The 17,603-nt window shown below is 41.9% G+C and overlaps 1 protein-coding gene across 10 annotated transcripts in view; it reads left to right on the top strand.

Moving 5' to 3' along the window:
• Positions 1 to 17,070, top strand: part of TIAM1 (TIAM Rac1 associated GEF 1) — a 186,737-nt gene extending 169,667 nt beyond the window's left edge. For 8 of the 10 annotated variants that reach the window (XM_083438590.1, XM_083438582.1, XM_083438587.1 and 5 more), the window contains 9 exons: positions 251 to 359; positions 2,554 to 2,733; positions 4,099 to 4,217; positions 5,319 to 5,427; positions 7,545 to 7,603; positions 8,899 to 9,001; positions 10,933 to 11,020; positions 11,464 to 11,636; positions 14,172 to 17,070. In XM_083438590.1, the coding sequence (XP_083294716.1) occupies positions 251 to 359; positions 2,554 to 2,733; positions 4,099 to 4,217; positions 5,319 to 5,427; positions 7,545 to 7,603; positions 8,899 to 9,001; positions 10,933 to 11,020; positions 11,464 to 11,636; positions 14,172 to 14,656 (1,425 nt within the window). In that variant the 3' untranslated portion in view covers positions 14,657 to 17,070. Of the gene's footprint in view, positions 1 to 250; positions 360 to 2,553; positions 2,734 to 4,098; positions 4,218 to 5,318; positions 5,428 to 7,544; positions 7,604 to 8,898; positions 9,002 to 10,932; positions 11,021 to 11,463; positions 11,686 to 14,171 lie in introns of all 10 variants that reach the window. The other 2 variants (XM_083438591.1, XM_083438589.1) reach the window with 2 other exon arrangements.
• Positions 17,071 to 17,603: the final 533 nt, after the last annotated feature.

The following is a 17,603-nucleotide window of genomic DNA, read 5'->3' as shown; positions in this document are numbered from 1 at the left end:
AGTGGAGTCTTGTGCAATTTTTGTTTTACATTCTTATCGTGCTTGAAATTGAGGCTTGCCAATGAAATTGGTTATTCCTTGTATTCCGAATTACCAACTTCCTTCTCCTTCTGGTCTCAAAAGCTCTAGTCGTATGATATGGGCCGAGGGATGAGAAAAAGTATTGTATACTTTATAGAAAGTCTGAATGCACCACTAAAAAAAAAATAACTCAGCTAAAATTCTCTGCTTTCCATTCTCTTGATCCTAGAAAGTGTTATTTTCCTTGGGTGGGTCATTCCTTTATTATGCTGATCGTTTCAAGCTCTACAGTGCCTTTTGTGCCAGCCATACAAAAGTTCCAAAAGTTCTTGTGAAAGGTAAGAGCTATATGAACGCAATGTACCTCCCTTATTCTCAAATTGTGTGGTAGCCTCTCTCAAGCCGTAACATTGCATCACTACATGCAGGGTTTGGGCAATGCTAGAGCTATATGTGCTTGTAGCCCTGTGAATACAGGCATGGATTATTTTGCTGTGCGATCTTTTGAGGTCTTTCAAAACTGTTAATACAGGTTTAATACCAGGATGATGGGTGATACAATTTGTGTGTCACTTTAAAACTCTTTTTTACTCTTGTATATTAGCTGGTAACAAACCTATTCAGAGTTCTCTTTGCTTAAGTAATTCATCTTCTGGAAACTGGGGTGCTTGTATCAGCAAACTCTTCCCCAAACAAACTAGATAGAAAGGCAGTTCCATCTTCTTAAGCTCCAGAGGAGTATTTTTTTTATATAGCTACCTGCAAAATTAATCATACACAGAAGTTTCCTATGAAATATTTATGTATATAGGGAAATGGTTCCTTTACAGCACAGCTTGCATATCCATAATGCATATATATCTTTATCAGGAATGACTTGTGGGTGGAAGAGGAAGTTGCAAGTTCTGTAGTGTAATCTAAGGTTAATTTAGTTTTGCACTGGGATTCATTGATCCCTGGACTGCATTCAGGTCTGTGTGCGTGAAAGTGGGTATCAAGTGGGTGAGGCTAAAGAGGGAGCCATTTCATGAAGCCTTCTTTCGGCTAGTCCATACAAATATTTATCACAGATGGTGTACATGGAGTATGTGTTGGCTGGTGCTATGGGTGGGATGAGGCAGGTAGCTCTAGGTAGGAGACGAGATGGAGAGATGCTTCATGTATTGTCGTATAACATTAATCAGCTTTCTGGCAACCAAGGAAGTTCAAATGGCGTTGGGAGGATGTAATCACTTATGTCATACAGTATTCAATATCTGATGGCAAACCACAGGGAAGAAGCTGGACCCATAGCTGTCAACTTATAGATTTGAAAATAAGGGACCAGCAGCCAAAATAAGGGACCTGTAGCCTCACCTGTTCCAGGCACTCCAGTCTTCCTGTCCTCCTGCAGTCTGGTCAAACTCATGCTGGTAGCTTCGAGAACACTGTCCAACCAACTTTGTAACCAGAGGTTCAACTGAATAGAATCTGAATCACATGCACCACAAGGCCTATGCAGCCTCAACTTAAGATGGCTCTCCGGCCTGGCTTTGCACTGCAAAGTTTGCAGCAGCATGTGCAACAAAATGGCGTCCAGCATTCAAAAACCCCCTCCGCTTGCATTAACTAGCCACACACAAGGCATCCAAGCTCCACCCCCCAGTCGAGCAACACAGCCAAGCAACACTTCCCAGCAGGGAGGGAGGGAGAGGAGCTGCTTCCTTTGAAATTTAAGGGACATCATTTAAGGGACATCCATCAATAAGGGACAGAAGCGGGACATGGCGCTGGAATAAGGGACTGTCCCTTCAAATAAGGGACACTTGACAGCTATTTCTGGACCACTGGTCCATCTAGATCAATATTGATCCATCTAGCAGGGGCTGTCCAGGATTTCAGGCAGGAGTCTTTCCTAGTTGTGTCTTGAAACGCCTGAGATTGAACCTAAGATCTCTCTGCAGGTAAAGCGTTTGCTTTAGCACTGTGCCACAGCCCCCCTCCCCTCCAGGGAAGGGAGGAGGCCTTCTGTTAACAACCTGCCCATGAAGCTGCATACCACAATCTTCAAATACTGTCAGCCAACAATACTTTTCTCTTGTGCCTTCCAAGTGGATTTTTTAAAAAAAATGCAGTCCATGTGCAAATTTACACTCCCATACCTCCCTGTACAAACCCTGCACATGTCAGCTGATTCCATTATAGGCACATCATTCAACTGTTTCTGTATCCATTTTCATGAAGTCACATTTCCATGCTTGAGTTTTGGGTACTTTTCTCACCACTTTCCCCACCACCCTCATCACCTGCCTTCCTGTTTTCTTGTTGGAATGGTGCTTGAGAAATCTGTCACCCCACAAACCCATGTGGGTGGTGGCTACACCTTAAAATTTAATAATATTCATCTTATTGTAAATCTATATATTGTTTGCCACCTTGAGTACCTTCAGGCAGAGAGAGTGGTAGATAAATAATATGTAATAATATTTTTTTAAATGAAGTGAAATGTTTTCATCATGTCCTGAGAGTTACTTTTTATTTCCAATCCTTTAGCTAAGACAGACACTGCGTTTAAGGCTTTTTTGGATGCTCAGAATCCCAGACGACAACACTCGTCGACGTTAGAGTCGTACCTCATCAAACCCATCCAGAGGATATTGAAGTACCCTCTTTTGCTGAAGGAACTCTTTGCCCTCACTGATGCAGACAGTGAAGAGCATTATCACCTGGATGGTAAGCTGATATTGAGTGTGATTTTAAAGCTTAAAGTTTTTATTATGCGTTTGTTTTTGTCATGTGTTCCTGCTTCCTACTTGCGCATGTCCCACAGACAGTTGTAGGAGACGAGGATGTTGGACTAGGTAGGCCTCTGGTTTAATCCAAGAGGGCCCTTCTTGTGTTCTGTAGAGCCACTTGACATGTTACAAGGTGACCCACATTTGTAACTCTTGAAAGGAGTTCATATAGCTAAAAGTATGTGGGGAACTGCACCTAGAGGTTTAATTGGTCCTTGCTTATGAAGAGGTGGCTCTGTGGGTTAAATCACGGAGCCTAGGACTTGCCGATCGGAAGGTCGGCGGTTCGAATCCCCACAACGGGGTGAGCTCTCGTTGTTCGGTCCCAGCTCCTGTCAACCTAGCAGTTCGAAAGCACCTCAAAAGTGCAAGTAGATAAATAGGGACCGCTCTCCGGCGGGAAGGTAAACGGCGTTTCCGTGTGCTGCTCTGGTTCGCCAGAAGCTGCTTAGTCACGCTGGCCACGTGACCCGGAAGCTGTCTGCGGACAAGTGCCGGCTCCCGGCCTATAGAGCGAGATGAGCGCGCAACCCCAGAGTCGGTCACGACTGGACCTGATGGTCAGGGGTACCTTTACCTTTTTATGAAGAGGTAGGGTAGGGAGAAAGGGATGTTTTGTTGCATGTCTCATATGCGCCAAAGCCCTTCAAGCAGTACAGAAAAGATAAGGTCAACCCACCCTGGAAACTTTAGGGATCTTAACTGAGAAGCTATGTGCTTGAAGATAGTCTCTAAGAGTGCATACACAGGGCAATACCTACACATTTTGTTCTGCAATTTATCACACCAGTGGGTGGTCATGCTGTTGCCTCAACACATGCAGAGCATTCAGTTTTGCATGTGTTGCTGAGTAGATAAAAATGGTGTATGTGCAATACTATAGCATGCATTGCATGGCTGCGTAACTGGTTGTGATTCATTAAAAATAAAATTGCACAGCTACTGTCCCTCAGTACTATCAAGACTGTAGTTCAGTGAGTCCAAATTTAATCACTGCTCCTTCACACACTCTGCCCAGCCTGAACTAACTCTCCTGTTTGGCTGATAAATCACAGCATTGCTCCAGACTGAGGAACATAATGAAAAGATAACGCAGGAAAAAGAATAACCTATTCCCGGCCAGCAGGTCAAATACATTGTGATGGAAGGTGTTGTGTTGCAAACCAAGAGCACAAGGACAATTGTCTAAATGTTCTAAAAATGCAGTAGGAATGTAATGCAGATAAACACTTCCAAAGGATAGTAATGCATTCTGGTATCTCTACTCTCATTGCTTTCTGTTTCTTTGCCTTTCTTCTTCTAGTGGCCATAAAAACAATGAATAAAGTTGCCAGCCATATTAATGAAATGCAGAAAATCCATGAGGAATATGGTGCTGTGTTTGACCAGCTCATTGCAGAGCAAACAGGAGACAAAAAAGAGGTAAGGGCATGTTCTTGATAGTTTGGAAAATATTTTGATATATTTTTTTAAAGGATGATATATCTTTTGTGACTTAAGAATTTAATCTCTTATTTCTAGTTGTTAGTTCTATTTTCTTGCACTGTCTCACAAAGCATAAACAGCACATAAACACTCCAGAACACATGCCTTGGTGGCAATTGTATAAATTCTGGTTCAGGTACTGTGTTGCTATGCTATATATAGACTTCTGAAAGGAGATCTTTATCCCAGATGATATCTGTGCTGGGTTTAAACTGATTTTATGTCTGTGTTGCTGTTGTCTGAAACTGTTACATATAAGTTGTACTTGCTTTTTATATATGCAACTCTTTTATATAAACCTGTTTTATATTTTTGTTATATTTTAAATCACTTTGGGATGCCTTAGTGGAAGTGATTTATAAATTATTAAATAAAATAAATAATACATGACTATCCAACCCATGCACTATATGACTGCCCTATCTATATATCCAGGTAGCTTGGGTTTGTTTCCTTTCCTTTGCTTTCAGCCTATATTCCTCGAAACAATGATGTGGCCAATGGTGCGTTTGAAAGTAATGTTTAATACCTGTAAAGAAAGCCTATCTGGAAGCTGGAAATGGAAATTGTTAGGCCTAGGGCTGTCATTCAAAGAAATCTTAGCCAATAAATTGTATGGGTTTCATTGGTTTATGTTAGATTACATTTACCCATGCATCATTCAAAGGAAAAACATTATCTTAAATATACTAGGAATGCCTAAAATTGGAACTGCTTGTCTTGTTCCTAGCATCAACTGATGCTGAGGACATGAAATTCACATGCCTTGCTTTTCAGCACCAGCCAGTGCATCTTCTCTCTTCCATTTGGGGCAGGGGGTGCAGCCTGCAGTAGGCCAGGAATGGAGACCCTCAGGCCCTTTGTTTGACACACATTACAGTTTTTCAATCATGTCTTTTGTTTAGACTTGCAAAGCCATCATTTTAAAATCCCATTACAAGAATTCACCTGCATGCTTCAGTGTCGATAATTTTAGGAAACCACTTTTTAAAATGCACACTGACGTTTCTTTTCTGTCTGCGTTTCTCTGGTTGGCAGGTTGCAGATCTTTCTATGGGAGACTTACTTTTGCACACCACAGTCATCTGGCTTAATCCTCCCACATCACTTGGGAAGTGGAAAAAGGAACCTGAATTGGCAGCATTTGGTATGTGCTTTCCCCCCAAAAAACAAAGCAAATGATAGTTTTCATTTAGAACTTAGGCAGAATTTGCCAGTGATTGTTTCTGGGGTCACAGCTCCAAGGGAGTCTCCTACTATTCCAGGTTAGTGCTTTAACACAGCCTTGCAAATAAGCCCACAAAAGTTGCTAGCTTGCAACAGTGCTGGGGCCTGGCAGAAGAGAAATGTGGAGCTGTGACCCTCTTGCAGCAGCCTGCTAAATTTTTGTGCTGGGCACAGAGTAGGGGGCTTCCCTCTTCTGGTAGCTTGGCTTTTATGCTAGGCAAAAGGGAGGGACAGAGTGTTCTTTCCCTGCTGTTTGGTCTGCATAGGAGTCCTTGTTGCTAGGGGTGGACTACCAGGCCGGTGCTTAAATGCAAACTACATTAGCAATAAATAGTAAGTGTAAGAAAAAGTACCTTCCCCTAAAAAAAAAGTAGTGTCTGTTGTGCCACAGGACTTCCATGCACCAAAATTGCTCCTCCTGCCATGTGGAATGTATAGTTCATGAAATCGCCTCTGCTTTGTGAGTAGGTTAGGCATGGGTATCATTAGCTTATAGGTTTTGGTTGAACTGAATCAGCACATCAATCAACACATCCTGAAAATTACTCTTCACATGTCAGTCATGTTTGTAAATTTAGGAGCCCAGTCTGCTCTGGTTGATGCCCTGAGTAAATTCCATTAAGATGGCCAAACATTCTTGTGAAATTGCTAAGTAGTTACTTTGAGTTGAGATACTTAAGGTTGTTGTCATTCTTGTTTTAAAAGGACTGGGCTGCTTGTAGCCTTGCAATATGTTTTTTATGGCTAAAATAAGTGTATCTAAAATGATTAGGTAAAAAAGGTGCTGTGAAAATGGTGACTAACCATGATCAGCCAGTTTCTCCTTCCACCCTCAATTTAGATCCATCAGGGCTATTGGCCTACATTTTACTCCCATGGAAATGTTGATGCTGGTTCCTTTCCTTAGCACAGCAGTGTGGCAGAATTAATTGCCTGCAGATGAACTAGGAATGCATGACAATTTAATAAGATTAGCAGCATGGATTTTTAAAAAACCTCTTTTGAAGTAATACATTGGCTTTGTAACTTATGGATATCTGGGACTTTATTCACTGAATTTTGTCCTTTTTAAATATATGAGCTACTATTATGTTGATTGCTTATAGGAACCTTATTCAATCAAGAAAATTAAGTGGTAATCATTAAACTGCTTGCTCTGGAGTAATCCCATTATAATGCATAAAATAATTCCCACAATATGTAGTTTGATGATAACCAGTTTAAGTGTCTGTAATGTTTTTAATATAAAGCTATAATCTAGAACTGTGGTGGGCAGACTTCAGGCTTGTGAGATGTGCTTCGTTTTTTATTAGAGCCCTTACTTAGATCCACCAACCAGAGCCTAATGCAAAAGACATGAATTTAGTATTAAATTCCATAAATTTGCTTTCGGTATCAGAGCTGAATGGTGCTCACACTCCTTCCATGCTCAAACCCATTCCTGTTTACCTTAATCTTTCTTCATTTCAGGAATGTAATGTTAGGATGAGGGGAAGTCAGAAATCCATGCCTATTTACTGCAAACCAATCAGAGATATATCTGTAGCAGTTGGGGTGGGGGTGGGGAAACAGTGTACTGACACTTGATTTTGCCAGCATCTATTCTAGACAGTATAAATCATTTCATATTTTTAATAAGTTATGTCTTTTATGTTTTGCATTCATAATCCCCCACCATCACTATATTCCTTAGCAGGATTGTTCTGAAAGCTAATGTATCAGCATTACATCAGTATAATATTTCCCAACCATGTTTTTTATTGTAAAATATTTCAATGATAATGTTATTATGTTTTTATGTATTTTGAGAGCCGCCCAGAGCGGCTGGGACGACCTAGTTAGATGGGTGGGGTATAAATAATAAAATGATGATGATGTGATAAGCATTTGAAATTTCCAAGCATAAACTTAGTTGTTTGGGCGCATGGGATATGTACCTGGGGATGTATCCACCTCCCCTTTTCCCACTACTTTGAGTTAACAATCTATTCCACACTACAAATTACTGGTTTTCTATATATTTTGGTCCCTCTCTAGTATTCAAAACTGCTGTGGTTCTTGTCTATAAAGATGGCTCCAAACAGAAGAAAAAATTGGTAAGTTTTTCTATTACAGTAAATAACACTATCCGTATTTAAAACCGGCACATGCTGAAACTTCCCTGCAGTTCCCAGTAGATAGTCAGAGTCACACATGTGAAGTCACCTCTCAGGAAGGGATGTGGAGGCAGAAGCCAGACTGTCTTTGAAGGACTCCAGAGGCATCGTTCTGTTAGCTTCAAGAACACAGGAAGAGCCCTGTTGTAACAGATCAATGGCCCATCTAGTACAGCATCCTGTTCTCACAGTGGCCAACCAAATGCTTGTGAGAAACCCACAAAGTGGGAACAGCGCTCTTTCCTCCTGCTTGTTTCAGCAGCTGGTATTCAGAAGCATGCCACCTCCAAGTGTACAGATAGCATTGTGCTCGCAGGTTGCCTCTCAGTTGGGAAGCTGGCGACAGCAGCAATCAGGATGCCTTTGAGGGGCACAATGATGTCCTTCAAAGGTAGCCTCCCAATGGATAGGTCAACATTGCAGGTGACTTCCAGTAAAGTCAGATGGGCAACTTGAGGTGGACATTGCCCCTCACCCCAATTCTTTTGAAGGAACTGAGCGCAACTGTTGCTTATATTAAGCAGCCCTCCTCAATTCCATATGACATTGTCAGAATCATTGCAGGCACTTGCAGTTGCTATTTTGGACACAGTCAGCAACTACACAATGCATTGCACACCTTGCATTGTGCAGTGCAGTGTTTCTCAAATTTGGAGGGGCATGGGGGGGGGGCAATTGTAGATCAGAGGGCCAGGAGTGTTTTAATCCTTTTGAAAATTCAAATAAAATAATTAGGGGAGCCAGGTTTGAAGGGGGTATGGGATTTAAATGTTAGTTAAAAGGGGGCATGGGTTGAAAAAGATTGAGAAACATCGCCTTAGTACTTTACTAGCTGAGAGAAGCTGAGAGGACTTTGATAAGTCATTACCAGTTCCCAGATCTGGAAGAAGCTGCAAACAGTATACTATGAACAGTACACCACATTGCAAAATAAAACCGACATACGGTATTTGTGAGATATTTAAACTAACGTTTTCTCAGGTCTGTGGGTGGTCAACAGAGGAGTGATTGCCTTTCATTCCTAGGCAAGTGGAATGAAAGAAACCTGAATGCAGTGCTGGCTAGCAACATTATTTCTTAAGAAATGGGCAGAGATAGATGGCAGAGGAAAGGGAAAACACACTCGTAGGAAAGAGTTTCATTAGCTTTATTTTTGTGGATATTTCAGACCACAGGTGTGAAGTCAGTGCTCTAAAAATAATAATAGGCATTGTTCTCTCCCCGCTCTTATATAGGGAGGATCACACAGGGCTTCAATATACGAAGACTCAGACCCATTCCGTTTCCGTCACATGATTCCTTTAGAAGCTCTGCAAGTTCGGGCACCGGCAAGCGCAGGTAGCATGCAAACATTTTTCTTTGTGATTGGATCTGTTTTTAATTTATTTTGATTTTTACTACAATGTAAGTTTGTTCTAGCCAAAGATCATGACAAACCAACCCACAGCAACAGTACAAAGAAAACAATACAGATCATAGAGCCATAATATGAGCCAACATCCACGATGTGTTTATCTTACTTAAAAACATTTGTGCTTTTCTAAACATTCAAGGCAGGTGCCAAAACATACATACAAAAAATGGAGCAAATAAAAGCAAGTTCCAACAACAGAAAAATAGAAAATAACCTCAACAGACTCTTCGAGGTAAAACCAAATTAAAGACTGAAAAAATACAGCAACTGTCTAGCATACTATGCCTTTTGGTTTGGCAAATGTGGCTGTTCAGCTTCTCCTGAAATTAAAACACACTATCTCTGCTGTAGTGAACTCTGTGTGGGCTGCCCTTGAAAAAAGTTTGTAAACTACCATGGTTCCAAAATTCATTATTAAACTGGCACGAGTGTAGAACCCATACAATATCACTCCAAAAACATGGATTAATTACTTCTTTCTGACTGCAGTTCATTATTCTAGTTTTAACCTTAAATGTCCCACATGACCTATATACTGAAGGAAGCCTCCCCAGTTTTTGTGCTTCCAGATCCTTTGAGGAGGCTCTTATGAGTATACCGCCATTTAATTGCAGCGGTTCACCATTAACTCTAGAGCCTCTTTGGTGGTGCTGAGACATCTTGCTCACGGATGGCCTCCCTGTTGCCGCCACATAAGTGAGAGATGTCAGTAAACCTTTGCCTAAATTTTGACTGATTTTAAAAGAGGAATTGTTTAAATCTTTGCCTGTTAAATTTTTTATTTTGATGGAGTATTGTGACTGATTTCTTCAATATACTGTAAGCCACTCAAAGCCATTCTTCTGAGCACTGAATGAATCATCCTGCCATGCTCCCAGGCCTCATTTGCCAAGTTCAGCGAAATGCTTATTTAGGCATGGAGGCAGCCTTATTTGAGGTTGATCACTGCTGAGCTTGAGTCACTCAAAAGACTTGCTGGGAACAACTGGGTCCTATGCTATAGCAATGTTAGTTTTTCTTATTTCAGAGCATTCCAATCCCCTTTAACCAGTGGCTTCATGTTGCTGACCAACCATTAAAACAAGCAACCCACCGTTCATTTCCTACATATATAAAGAAAGGTTTAAACCTCAAGCTGCCAGATTGTTTCCAACTTGGAAGGTGGTTTAGGTTAGCATTGATGTTCATCTGGTCCTTCCTTGATTGCAACTCACTTGTCTTGTAGTACTGCATGTCGGTCTACAAAAATTCTATTGTCTGATCTGATCTCCAGAAACTGCTGTCATGGAGAGTAAACAGAGAGACACTTTTTTGAAGTGTATGAAACAAGTATTCCTAATATGCGCTGCTGGTGGGCACTGCATGTGGCCTGGCTGTATGAGTTGTTAGGTTCACTCCGGTGAAAGCTGAATCTTGTTGAACAGCTGGAAGCCCACTAGCAAGCAGAGAAGCTGCATGAAGCCCTAAAACAGATAGCGGAATAGTTTTGTGGCAAGTGAGCCTACAATTCTTTTCTCTGTTGTTCTGTAACATGGTATTGCAGCCTCGAGCAAACAACTTACGACTGGCAATGTTGCCCTTGAAGCCACAGAATAAGCAAAAAGAGATCATCCCAAAGGAGTAGCCTTGGCTGTTCTCTTATTTCATTCTCTTTGCTTTAAAATGTGGATTGTGCAGCCTGTGGCTCCTCTGGAAGTACTCAAACTCTCATTTGGTGCAGCCTTTAGAAGCTGATGCTCACACAGCCCTGGTGAATCTTGCATAGCTCTCCCTTTCGTCAGTCACGGGGGATGGCCGTAGTAGCCATGAAAATTCAAAACACTGTTTTTTTAAAGTGTTTTTATCTTCCTTCTAGACGCAGAGGCCAATTCTGTCTGTGAGATTGTTCATGTGAAATCTGAGTCTGAAGGCAGGCCAGAGAGGTCATTCCACCTTTGTTGTAGGTAAGAGAGTGCTGTTTTTAAATATACAAATATATTTGACTCTTGTAATGAAGCTTATTGTTACTATTTATTGTAAGCCACTCTGAAAGCCACAGCCAAGAGCAGCCAACAAAAGATGAATGAACAGATCAATAGTTAGATAGAGGACTAGATAATGTTGAGGAAAGCTGGGCATAGAACTGGAAAACCTGGGTTTAATTCTGATCATTGCCAGGGTCTTTCTGTGGCCTTGACATTGTTCTGCTCCTTAGTTCCCGGTCTGTAGTGTTAGAACAGTGGCTGATCTAACAGGATTCTTGTGAGGGTGAACTCAGTTAAGATTGTACAGCAGCTTGCAACATTATACAGCAAATTAAGCTAAATAAATAGAATGCAAATGCAGACAGTTTTGCTAGCTTGGTGCCTTACTTGTGTTCCCTTTTTCCTTTCTTTCTTTCATCTAGTTCCCCAGATCATCGGAAGGACTTTCTGAAGTCTATTCACTCAATATTACGCGACAAGCACAGAAGGCAGCTTCTTAAAACTGAAAGTTTGCCTTCATCCCAGCAGTATGTTCCTTTTGGAGGAAAAAGACTGAGTGCTTTAAAAGGTGCAAGGCCAGCTATGAACAGGGCAGGTACTGTAGGGTTACAGCTTTTCAAGATCTCGGTAACCCAACCACCGCTGTAAGACACGCCTGAGTTCTTTATTTGTGCAAAATGGTGGTGGTGCTTTCATGTTCCTCATGAGTTCAAATTCACTCTTCCTTTAAAAGCACATTGCTCAGGGTGGTGGGGGGGTTTGCACTTTGGCAAGCACCTTTCAAGCTTGAAAGTTGTCCAGGTGGGGTTCTTTACAAGTCCATCAGATGTGTTACCAATAGGCAGACATTTACGTTTAGCAAAGCAAGTGTCTCTGTCTTCAGAAGACCCCTTGTAAGGTGGATCCATGCCTACACAATTTAGTAGTAGACCTTGAAGCAAGAGGGAAATTGCTGACTTTTCAGCTTCTGTCTCCATCTTTTATTTATTTCATAGGCTGCCTTTTGGGGGTGGGGGTGGGGACTACCTGCATTTCCCATGACTTAGGGCAGGTGGTTGCATTATCACATTATCAGTTGGCCTTCAGCAAGCTAACAAACTGGAAAGCATATGATTGTGGGACAGGGGAATAGAGAGGAAAAGCTGTGCTGTCTTCAGGAAAAAGCAAAATATGGATCTTTACAGGATTTTTATCTTGGATCTAAGTGAAAAATTAACCGTGTATCCTGGGTATTTTTACCTCTTTTGTAACAGACCAATAATATTCACAGCAGGACTTTTTGTGCAAGACTCTGCACCTTAGAGGCCTGCTTATGAGTGCTGAGGAAAAACAAACTGGCCTTTTGCTTTCTGCTGTAGAGCTCCCTTAATTTCCTGCTGACTCCTTTTGTTCCTAAATAGCAGAACATTTGTCTCAAGAGAGCAGGAACTGTGTAATGCTCTACCTTTTTCTCCACTTTAAAATTCTACAACCTGACTGTTAACTTTATGATGTCAGGTTTGGGGGGTGTTTCTGATTGGTGGTTAAGTATCAAACAGCTTAGAATTAGGTCTGAGCCTAATTCACAAGCGAGTAACTTGTACTGGAATAGCTACACGGTTGCTGGGAGGACCTCCTGAGAATGAACAAATGGGTTTGCTTCTCCTTTGGAATAGACACACATCCATGGACTTGTACAGTCTTCTTTGTTGTTGTTTAGTCGTTCAGTCGTGTCCGACTCTTCGTGACCCCATGGACCAGAGCACGCCAGGCACTTCTGTCTTCCACTGCCACCCGCAGTTTGGTCAGATTCATGTTTGTAGCTTCGAGAACACTGTCTAACCATCTCGTCCTCTGTCGTCCCCTTCTCCTTGTGCCCTCCATCTTTCCCAACATCAGGGTCTTTTCCAGTGAGTCTTCTCTTCTCATGAGGTGGCCAAAGTATTGGAGCCTCAGCTTCACGATCTTCACAGTCTTCTTTAGCATCTATTCATTATCAGTTCCCTACAGTCTCTGGATCTGATCCATACTTAGCCTGTGCTATGAGGACTTCTGGGGAGGAGAGTATAACCTTAACTCACTTTCCCCTCTTAAGCTCACAATTAAGCAAGAAGGAATAGGAAATTGGTCCCTTCCTTAAATAAACATTTTTGGTCCATTTCACTGAAACCTTAAAGAGGGTGTAAGACATGAGAAAGTTGGGTGGTCTGCATTTACACACGGGGCATTTTGGGTTTCTTCAGTTCATCAGAAACCTATTGAGCATGGACACCATTTGTCATGTAGTGAATGGCCTGAAGGGAGATGCATGCGTCAGGGAATCTTATTGAACAGCATTTCTTCATGCGTCTCCCATTGCTTGTTCCTTCTGGGTGCACAAGTGCACCCCCCCCCCCAATCAAAAGCTATGGCATTCACTGCAAGACATGCAGAATTCTTGGGAAAGCATGTTTCCCCTCTAAGCAGATCTTAGAACAGGGACGTTGAAGCCTGCGGGCCAAACACCAAGCCTCTGAATCCAGCCTTTGGAACGCTCCGCAAGCTGCAGTCCTTCCATCAGGCCACACCCTTCACCAGCGTAGCTCCGCACCTCTGACTTTTGCATGGCTAGAATGCAACCCACTGTATGTACAAAAGTAAGAGTCGCTTTTGCTACTGCAGCCATTTTTGCCTCTTGCCATCTCTGGCAGGCAGACCCTGGAAGGCTTCCCATGAGGGGATACGGCCCTCAGGCTGACAAAAGTTCCCCAACCTGTGCCATAGAATAATAGAGCTGCAAAGAATGGAGGACCATTAAATACCAACCACCCTTTCCACAAAGCAGGATTGGCAGTTTGTCACTATGGCCCTGGCATGAAAAGCAAACAATTAGGTGACAAAATGGGGTCCATTATCCTAGTGTGAGGAGCTGCTAGAGGTTAGATTTCTCAAAGGTCACTGGCAAAATTTATAATTCCCAGAAACTGTCTAAAATTCGAGTTGCCTGCACAAAAAACATTGGTGTAAAAATTGCCCACCCTTCTTCTTGTCAGTTGACCCTTGACTAACATAATTATGAAAAAGGATTTGGAAGCCAAATTCTGGGGGGAAGTGTTCTGTAACCAATTGTTTGTAAAAGCATCTGGGGTTTTATTTTTGTGTGTGCACACAGTGTCTGCCCCAAGCAAGTCTCTTGGGAGGCGGCGGAGGAGGCTGGCTCGAAACAGATTTACCATTGATTCAGACGCCGTGTTCGCCAGCAGTCCCGAAAAAGAGCCCCAGCCGGCCTCCAACAACAAGGACACTGACCGCTGGGTAGAAGAACAGTTTGACCTCGGCCAGTACGAAGAGCAAGAGGACATTAAAGAAACCGACATTCTCAGTGATGACGAAGAATACTCCGAGCCTCTGCGGAGCACCATGGTGGAAAAAGAACTTCAGGAGCAGCTACAGGCGGCTTCCATTACAAGCATCCAGTCATGCCGAGGCGACAAAGTGCGGTTTGCTTTGGGGACGCACGCGTCCAGAATGACTCAGCTAAAGAAGCAAGCTGCTCTCTCTGGAATTAATGGTAGCATGGAAGGCAACAGTGAAGAGGTCATCTGGGTCCGCCGTGAAGATTTCGTACCACCAAGGAAACTGAACACTGAGCTTTAGACCTGCCACTTTCTCATTAGATGGTAGGCATAGATGTGCCCCCAACCCACCCCTTACACATTGTGGAGAATGACCCTATGGAATGCACACTTGCACATACAGTTATGGCAGCTAAACTGGTTGAAACCACACAACCTCTCCCCCACCTTCTCGTTTCCCTTAAGGTAATGCATAACAGGGGAGGGGGAGCAAAACAAACTGGAATGAGCTTGAGTCCTTCTCTGTACATTACCAAGGGCTTTATTTATTCGAAACTAATCAGGCGCTGCATATTGAAATGTGATGCATAGATCTTACTAGAATACACATTGCTGTGGTTGTGTGTATGTGGGTTTTTATAAAAATAAAAATGCATCAAATTTGCTTAAGTTGATAGCACAAGCAGCAAACAAATTTTATATGTGACATGTCAATCATGGGTTCATCTTAAGCAAGGAAGCTGCAAGGAATAAGTCTTTCAGGCTGCAGTATTCTTATATCCCCCTTAAACGTCAACATTTCTCACTCTCATCCAGCAAGGGAGTTCCATGCCAAGAAGCAGACATCAGCGCATGGACCTCCCTAATTTATGGGATGCCACGGTTGGCGTTTGAGTGGAGGGGAAAAAAATCTTTCCTTCAGTACCCAGGGGTATGCATGGGGTGGACCTGCACTGCGCATGCACTGCTGAACAGATAGTTGGGGCTGTCAGCTCGGAATGGTCCAGTCACTTGCTTGGGAAGGAACCAGAACCAGGCTCCCCTTTCTCCCGTCCCTTCACAAGTGATCAGTACTGACAACACCAAACGTTTGTTTGCCATGGGAGGTACTTCTACACAGTAGCATTCACAAAGCTTACTGTCACCAAGGGAGGATCTCTGGATCCAGCAACACTATGTATATTTTAGGAATGTGTGAGGGAAAATCTGGAATTTATGTTGTGCCGAGTTCTCTTTGGTCTGTGGCTAGTCTGATTTAATGTCAACGTTGGAAGTTCTAGTTTTACATTAAAGAAAAAAAATTATAACAATGCCAAACTCTTTTTTTTATTTGAAAAAGAGATCCAAATTTAACACTTGAAAAAGATATTTTTTGTATTTTACCTGAAATGCAAGGGCACAAAGGGATGGGAATTTTACAGTGTTAGCCTGCAATCTTATGCACACTTGCTAGGGACTAAGTCTCATTTGACACAGCAGGACTTGTTTCCGAGTAAAGGTGCATGAGATTGTGTTTTCGTTCCAACTCTAGGATGTAAAGCAACCCTTTTAGAAAGGGTTGAGGATGTTGGTTTTATAGTATAATTCTAAACTGGAAACTCTTAGGGATAATCTTTTTTTCCTTTTTGTAAAATAAAAATAAAACTGGACAGCTGTACATATTTGAGACTGGAATTAAGTTAGCAATGTCATTAAATAGCTGAGAAACCAAGAGGGTTAAATTAATCCCTGCTGTGAATTCTGTTGGAATAGACAGTCTGCGTCTAGGATGAGTTTGATCCTCTGTGGTTGATGAAGTTAGGGCTCAGGAAAAATTGAACATTTTGTGGCCAAAAAACCTGACCTCCTCCTATTATTATCCTCTGTGATATCAGTGTACTTATTGATTGCTCCCCCGCCCCAACCCACTGTGGAATATGAGCAATGTTCTGAACAATAAAACTTCTTCTTTTTTTCAATTAAAAAATTCTTATTTAAACATCTGTAACAGGGTAAAGTTGTGACCGAAATTTAAAGATTTCCAAATAATTTTTAAAGAGCACTTTTTCTGTTTAAATATTTATATAGCTTTCCCATTTTAGTTTTGATCTGCGAAAAAAAAGGGGGGGGAGAGAGTTTTGTTGTTTGGTTTGGGGTTTTTTGAAGGGATCATTTTTGTACCTATTGATGTTTGACACATTAGTAGGTACGCTGAAAGCCTAAAATTTTATAATAGCTTTAGGGATTCTATTTTATACAATCAGCTGTGGCTATATTTTGAGACGTGAATGGAAAATGTTACCGGGCGGCAGCACTAGCTGCCTCGTGTCCCAGCCAATATTGGAGTCTCACCCGCACTATATTCAGTGTTTTGAAAGTTTTATTGTCTTTAACTTTTGCAATCTCTTCATTGTTTTCTTAAAAAGCTTTAGCAAGGTTTTTACACCCTGTGTTATCTCACTATATTTAAATTCAAGTGGGTTGTGTACCAATTTATTAGACATGACAATGTTTTAGCTGTCCCCAGTAGAATACAATAAGCTTGTCAAATGCTGAACGTCCTGTACTTGGAGGGTGCCATTGTTCTTGTACATAACGTCATGAACTGTCAATGTCAAAGGTTCTTATATATTTCTTTTATAAGCTGAAAGAAGGTCTATTTTTATGTTTTTAGGTATATGAATGGAACGTTGTAAATGCCTGTCAAATAAAACAATACGGGGGAAAATATTGGAATAGCGTTGTCATGGCTGCGTGTGGCTATCCTGGTCTCTTTCAGTATAGACTGGTGCATTTACCTACCCAAAGAACATCAGCACAACCCAGGCAAGCCTAAGCATTCTTAAAATTCCAAAAGCACATTCCAGCCCATGTTTAGGTCGCCTATTGAAACTGATGAGACTTAGACCGGCCTTAACTTTGGCCGAGTAGATCCCCTCATTTCAAATAGACACACCTGTTTCTTGATCCCAACATATGTGGCACAATACCACACCTCTTATCTGAACCTTGAATTTCTTGCAGGTCTGGTCCTGATTTGGTACTGCAGGTCAGTCGTGACTCAAAGTTTCAACTGTGCTGTCCTTGTATCTATTTTGTAAGAGGATGTTGGGTAACATAAAGTGTACACCCGCATCACTCTTTCCCCACAAACAGGGCAGGCTTGCACATTCAGAAATTCTCTAAGTCTTGTGAACAAACAAGAGAGGTGCACAGGCTATGGGTATGCATAAACACCTATTTCATCTTTTTCTTCATCAGTCATCTTC

The sequence above is a fragment of the Podarcis tiliguerta genome, assembly GCF_965153285.1.
Source record: "Podarcis tiliguerta genome assembly, chromosome: 4".
Taxonomy (NCBI): Eukaryota; Metazoa; Chordata; class Lepidosauria; order Squamata; family Lacertidae; genus Podarcis; species Podarcis tiliguerta.
Note: the sequence above shows the minus strand (reverse complement) of the source record. Positions and strands in the feature narration are given on the sequence as shown.